Source organism: Mustela nigripes, chromosome 2 (assembly GCF_022355385.1).
Source record: "Mustela nigripes isolate SB6536 chromosome 2, MUSNIG.SB6536, whole genome shotgun sequence".
Classification (NCBI taxonomy): Eukaryota; Metazoa; Chordata; class Mammalia; order Carnivora; family Mustelidae; genus Mustela; species Mustela nigripes.
The window spans coordinates 216,063,166-216,069,454 of record NC_081558.1 but is presented as its reverse complement, the minus strand read 5'-3'; the positions used below and the strand labels follow the sequence as shown (position 1 = coordinate 216,069,454).

General features: G+C 61.9%; 1 protein-coding gene across 1 annotated transcript; it reads left to right on the top strand.

The window, feature by feature from the left end:
- Window positions 1–3,108: 3,108 nt before the first annotated feature.
- On the top strand, window positions 3,109–6,077 carry TFF3 (trefoil factor 3). The gene is made up of 3 exons (XM_059388237.1): window positions 3,109–3,251; window positions 4,549–4,695; window positions 5,848–6,077. Exons 1-3 carry the CDS (start codon window positions 3,170–3,172, stop codon window positions 5,859–5,861), a joined length of 243 nt encoding a protein of 80 aa, XP_059244220.1. The 5' UTR covers window positions 3,109–3,169; the 3' UTR covers window positions 5,862–6,077.
- Window positions 6,078–6,289: the final 212 nt, after the last annotated feature.

Here is a 6,289-nt window from a genome sequence, read left to right as displayed (position 1 = left end):
CACACGCTCCATGTCCGTCATGGCCTCTGTTCTGACTCACCCTCTGTCCTCCCCCAGATCAGGTGGGGGACTCATCGGCACAGATCTACCCTCCCCCAGTGGTCCTCAGCGCAAACCCTTGCCCAGGACAGGAGTCTCCAGGAAGGCTCTGGAAGCCCCTCTCCAGGAAGCAGGAGGAAATTCTGCGCAGAGCAGAGAGCGAGGGGCCCACACCCAGGGCAGCTGCAGAGCGTCTGACGGACGGTCAATAATGCCGGGGGGTGTGAGCCCAGGGCTGGCCCAGGTGCACCGATTAACCTGACTCTGTATTTCCCCATCCGGCTCTCTGCCGGCTTGAAGACCCCAGAGTGACAGTGAGAGGAGACTCGGCATCTCTAAGCCCGCATAGGCCATGTCGACTCTTGTGTTTGGCTGAGTCAGCCGTGCCCTCCTGGGACACACGCAGACCCTCACCCGTCTGTGAACTCCTACTCCCAACAAGAAGCCTGTTGGCCGGCGTCCCACCGGCCCTTACCACTCCACCACTGTCCACGTGTCCTAGCTGGTCCCTGGGCTCTTCCCGGCATCCTTAGGGTCCCATAGTAGCGTCCCGCCCTTGATCCACGCTCAGTCCCTGCTTGTGGCATATACGCGCCAACGGCCATGCCCTCTGCAGGGGGGAGTTTGCTGCCCCAGCACTCGGGGCCAGACCGCCCACTGCTCACAGCCATCTGGGAGAACCTCCCCTTCCCTGGGACACCGGCACACAAAGCCCCGGGGCAGCGAAAATCGCAGGGGAGGGATCCCAGGGCAGTCCAGACACGTGGCCAGGGAGACGGCGGCAGAGGAAGGAGAGGACCCCTAGCAGGGGCCAGAGCGCGCTCACCCTAGATTCTGGGCACGAGGGCAGCCCCTTGTCAGGGTAGGGCTGGGGCCAGTCCTGGGGCTGCAGCTCCTGCCCTAGTTTTCTTTCATTCCTGGAAGATGAACGTCCCCCCTGCGCCGCCCAGAGGAGCTGGAGGCTGGGGGAGGCCACAGGCCCGTGAGCTCCGGAAGGCAGGGGGGCTCCTTGGGCCCCATCCTTCAGCAGGACAGAGAGGAGGAACGCACAGGACAACCCCCAGCCCCCACAAACGTTTACCCAGCGCTGTAGTCCCTGGGGCCAGCTCAAGCCCGCTGTCCTCTGAGAATCCGTGCTGTCTCCGGCCGGCAGCCCCCACTCTTCTGCCGTGGACACCAAACCACGGTGGCCCTACCAGACCCAGGGCTCTCGACCCTCTCTGGCCACAGCTGCTGGCCACCCCCGGCAGATGCCTGACGCAGCTCTGCATTACCTGCTCGTACAGCCCTGTGAGTAAGGCGCTCTGGGACAGGCGGGGAAACTGAGGCATGGGTGGTCAAGGGACTCGGGCCAAACCTCTCAGCTTCCCATCAGAATCCCAAAATGAACCGGCCTCCTCATGGGGGACTCTTCAAGGGCAGGGATCTGTCACCTCAGCGAGAACCCCGGGCTCCGCTGACATCTGCTGAGTTAAACCGAAGCCAAAGAACTGGCGGTTTCCCCCATGGCGGTGGCGCTGGGTGCTGGCTTCGCCGGCGTTCATCGGAAAGGCCTGCCCAGGCTGGGTGGGCCGGGGGCAGCTCCCCAGGAGAGGCCAGGTGGAAACCAGGGACCTCCAGCAGCCCCGATTCCGGGGCATTTGCACTTTCCTGGAGCCTGGCTCAGCCCCGCAACCCGGCCGGGCCTGAGGACAGTGTGGGGGCTGGGAAGGCAGAGTCTGTCCAGGAATGGCTCCCAGGGACTTTCTCTACGATGACCTTTTCGTAACAGAACTTGTGCTGTCTGTTAGCTTGGAGACACGCTCTCCTTCTGGGAGCAAAGCAAAGCCTGGGAAACAACACAGACATTCCTGTCTCCAGCCTGCACTTGTCTTGGAAGCGGGGAGCAAAGCAGAGGGTGAGGGTCGCCTGGGGTGGGTTCCCCGAGGGTGAGGGCCGGGCGGTCACAGGTGGGACCCAACCCTCCTTGCCAACGCGTGTGCAGGCAGACCCCCTCAGTCGGTGGGTGGAGACAGCTTTGTGGACAATCTGCAGGGGGTTAGGACCTCTCCAGCCCTGAAGCTCCATGGGGGGCTGAGGTGACCAGACCGGTGCACCTGCTTCTGGGTCCTACACAGCTCCCAGGATCCCCGCTCTGCCAGACCCACGAGAGGAGACCCTGACAGGCACCCTGCATTGTGAGCCTTAGTTGATTCGCCTGGACGATGGGCGTAACTATCCCCACGTCGCTGACAGGCTGTTATAAAGTCATGTCCAGGATACAACCTTCATTGAGAAAGAAAAAAAAAAAAAGCAAGCTAAGTAAAGATGTCTAGTGAGTTCTCATTTGAGTTAAAAACGTGCTTAGATCTAGAGAGAACGTTTCTGGAAAGATATCTAAGAAAGTGTTAAATGCACATCCCACACGCACCTCTGGGCAGGAGAGGGCTTTTTTGGGTTGTCTGATCTTCAAAAACCTACTGCGTGTCTTCTCTTTTTATCAAAATATTTCAATTTATCACCCTCAGTTTTGTTAAAATATGGAATAAGTTTATGGAATACATTTATGAAAGTGTACTTAATGAAGAAAAGAAGTCTTGCCATTGACAATACAAACAGAAAGGGCAGGATTTTGAAGAATTACGAGGGAGGAAGGAGGTCTGTGCGCACAGCAGGCCTCACCCGCGGGGGGGACCCGCAGTTTCAGTCCCCAAGGCTGTCAGGGATTCTGGGCTCTGTGTTCACTAAGGAGGGAGCCTTCTAGACTGATCCTGGCTGGGTTTCTGGCTGCCAGCCAGCCCCACGCCGAGCCTCCGTCCTCTGCCCCAGGCCAGGCAAGCCTGGGACGAACAGCCCTGCCCCTGGAGAGGAGCATTAATCTGGAGACTGGAGTCTGGCCTCCCCACTGGCTGACGTGCTACCGCGGCGGTGGCGTCAGGCTGCCCCGTTCCCCTTCAGGAGGACGAGCCGCTGGGGGCTTTTCAGTCCTGTGCAGGGAAAGTAGGTGTGGTCGGAGCCAGAGGGGAGGGCCGTCCCCAAGCAAACAGAAGCCAGAGTGCCTGTGCAAACACGGGGGTATAAATGCATCTTCTCGGCTGTCACGGCAGGTTCTCCAAGTAGACGGGTCCCCAGAGCCCGCCTGCCTGTGACCATGGAGGCCAGAGCGCTCTGGCTGCTGGTGGTGGTCCTGGTCCTGGGGTCCTCCAACAGGGCAGCGGCGTACGAGGGCCTGTGTGAGTACTGCTCTGACTTCCTCCCCACGCCGTAGGCAGGAGGGCGCTGGTCACAGACAGGGAATGGAGTAGGATAAGAAGAGACCCAAGATCCAGGCTCGGGGGGCCGTGGGGAGGCTTGAGGAAGGTGACCAGACCCCCACGTTACTTAGTAATGGCCATTTACCAGACGCACACGGTTCCTCCCAGTAGCCCAGCAAACTGGGTCTCGCTGTTCCCATTTTACAGATAAGGAAACAGAGGCTCTGAAAGTTAGTCAGTGACTGCAGGCGACCTTCCCAGGTGGTGCCAGAAGCAGGTTAGAGCCCAGGTCTGCCTGGCCTGGCTGGCGGCTGTGGCCGACCCTTCTCACCCCATCGCCTTCTTGGCGCGGGTTTCTGAATTACCAGAAAGGTCTTGGCGCACCGTGTCGGCACATTTACCAAACAGAGAGCCTGATGAACCCGGTCTCTTCCAGAGTATTTTCAGCACAAATGGCCCATTTCCACTTAGCCCTGGCCCTGCACCTGCTGGAGGGGGTGTGGCTGTCCCATCCACCCTCGTTCGAAGAAATTAGGGTGCGGCTCTTATCAGGTGCCAAAGGCGGCCTGGGGTTCCCAGGCAGGGTGCCCGCCGGAGTCCCCCGGACGGCTTGGCACATCCTGCAGCCCGGGACGGGGCCCCCACGCCACGGCGAATCTGGGATCCCGGCACTAGGGAGGTTCGGGAACCCCTGGAGCGAGGACTTAGCGAGTGGCAGGGGCAGGAGAGGACGTCGGGGTTCCCTGTGGTTTCTGTTTTCCTAAGGAAAATCCCGTTAGGTGACGAGGGAAACACCGCAGCACTTGAGACAACGTAGGCTTCAAAAGCAAGTGTTGCGGCCAGAAGGCTGTGCCGGGACGACGGGGCACAGCAGCAGCTGGGGGACAGGGAGCCGCGGGAAGGAGGGAGAACAGCACACGCTGTGGTTTTCTGTTCTGAGTGTGTGTCTTAAAACGGTGTGTTTAAGGAGGCAGAGATGAAACAGTGAAGGGGAACTTCATTTGTGGGTTCGGTGACCCCCAGAGGGTCCCTGGTTCCTGCCCATGGACCCCTGATGGGACACTGGGGGTGCACAGTGCCAGGGGCCCCCGGCAGAGGCCAGAGCTCCCGTGGGCAACACGGGAAGAGTGACCTCCTCAAGCAGGCGTTGGGGTGAGGGTGGGGGTCACGTGCTCTGAGCTGGGAAGCGGGGGAGGCTGTGCGCTGGCCAGCAGAGGTCAGCGGACCCACCGGGGTCAGCCAGCCTCCGGCGCTGACCGGGTGCTCTCTGGGACAGCGACGAACCTGTGTGAGGTGCCGGCCAAGGACAGGGTGGACTGCGGCTACCCCGAGATCAGCTCCGAGCAGTGCACCAATCGGGGCTGCTGCTTCGACTCCAGCATCCACGGAGTGCCCTGGTGCTTCAAGCCTCTGCAGGACACAGGTAAGCCGTCCCGCGCGCACAGCATCCTTCCTGGGTCCCCGGAGGCCATGCACACCCCAGCAGGACCCTCGGCACCGTGGCTGTCCGTCAGCTGAGTCCGTCAGAGGAGTTGCGCCCAGGGACGTCAGGGGCCGGAGGCTGTCCCCTGCTGTCCCTTTGCTAAGGGGTTTGTGCCGATTCTCAAAGCCATTGTCTGGGAAAAGGAGTTCAAAGTCAAAGCACCGCGTGTGTACAGGGAGCCGGTCTAAAAACTGGCCTGGAGAGGAGTGGAAAATGCTCAGGTTAGGGAAGCAGGGCCGGTGCTTGAAGCCACATTCAGCAAACAAAGCACCGTCGCTCGTGACGTGCTCCTGGTGGGACACAGTGGCGGCCCCGGCACTGAGCCCGGTGCCTCTCTGCACCCCCCATCTTCCTCCAGCCCGCCTCCTCCCGGAGGGCCCCCATCCTTCCTCAGCAGTGCAGTAGGGTGAGGACAGCCACCCCGGGGTGTCAGCCGCAAGCAGGTGTTGCCCACGCGGGGGCGGGGGCGGGGGCGGGGGCGGGGGCGGGAGCGGGGGGGGTGGGCGGCCCTGGCTCTGTCCGTCCAGCCCCACATCCGGGGCGTGAGGTCTTTCGGAAGCCACCTGGCAGTCCAGAGGCCAGGTCATCTTCTAGGAAGGACACAGGTGCCTTCCTGGAACCAGCCCACGCCCTTTGTGCCCCGGTGATGAGGGACTAGGGCCGCCTTCCAGCTGATGCCAACTCCCCCGGCCTGGGGCCCCGCCCACCGCCCCGAGCCTCCTGGCCCCTCCCGGCAAATCCAGGCAGAGGCCCAGATAAGGCTTTGGGAGCAGGAGGGAGTCGGCCACGGCCTCTTTGCTGGCTGTCCCCGTTCTTTGGGGCTCCTCAATGGAGGGGCGGGGAGGGGGCTGCGCCTTCTCCTTTGGCTGCTGACAGCGGACCCCGCTGAGGCCCATCCACTGGCCCGACCCCCTAGGTTCTGGTGGGTTCTATTCTCCACAAGGTCAGACACGCAACACTTTCCCAGTGACTTGGGGAGAACCCAGCACGAGGCACTGACCTTAGAGCCTGTCTTGACCTTGAGAAGCCTGGCACCTGGTGGGTGAGGCCAAGGCTGGTCGTGGGGACGCAATGCCTCTGCTTTGTTTCCAGAATGCCGATTTTGAAGCAATGTGCAGTGGCCCCGGACACGCTGGGATAAGACTCCCCACCTCGGGGCCCCGGCCTGGGTCCTCTGCCAGCCGCTCCCTGCTCCCTGCTTTTCTCCTACCCGGCTCGCGGCAAGCCCTTCCACGGAAAGCTAGCGCCTGGCGCCTGACGCCTTAACGAATAAAGATCCCGTGCTCAGCATGAGGGCCGTTCCTCGTTCCCGCGACTCGAGACTCGAGACTCAACGCTCCTGTGTCTTATTTCGCCAGCGGCTCTCCTCTCTCGGGGTCTGCCGGTTGGGGGCTGCGGGGATGGGGGGGGGGGTGAGCGCCTCCAGCCCAGGGCCTCCCAGCCCTCCCCTCCCAGGGGTGGAAAGTCCGCATGAGCTCTTAGCCCGGCCCGACACGGCAGGGAGGACCAGCCCCCTTCTCAGTGGCCACCACGT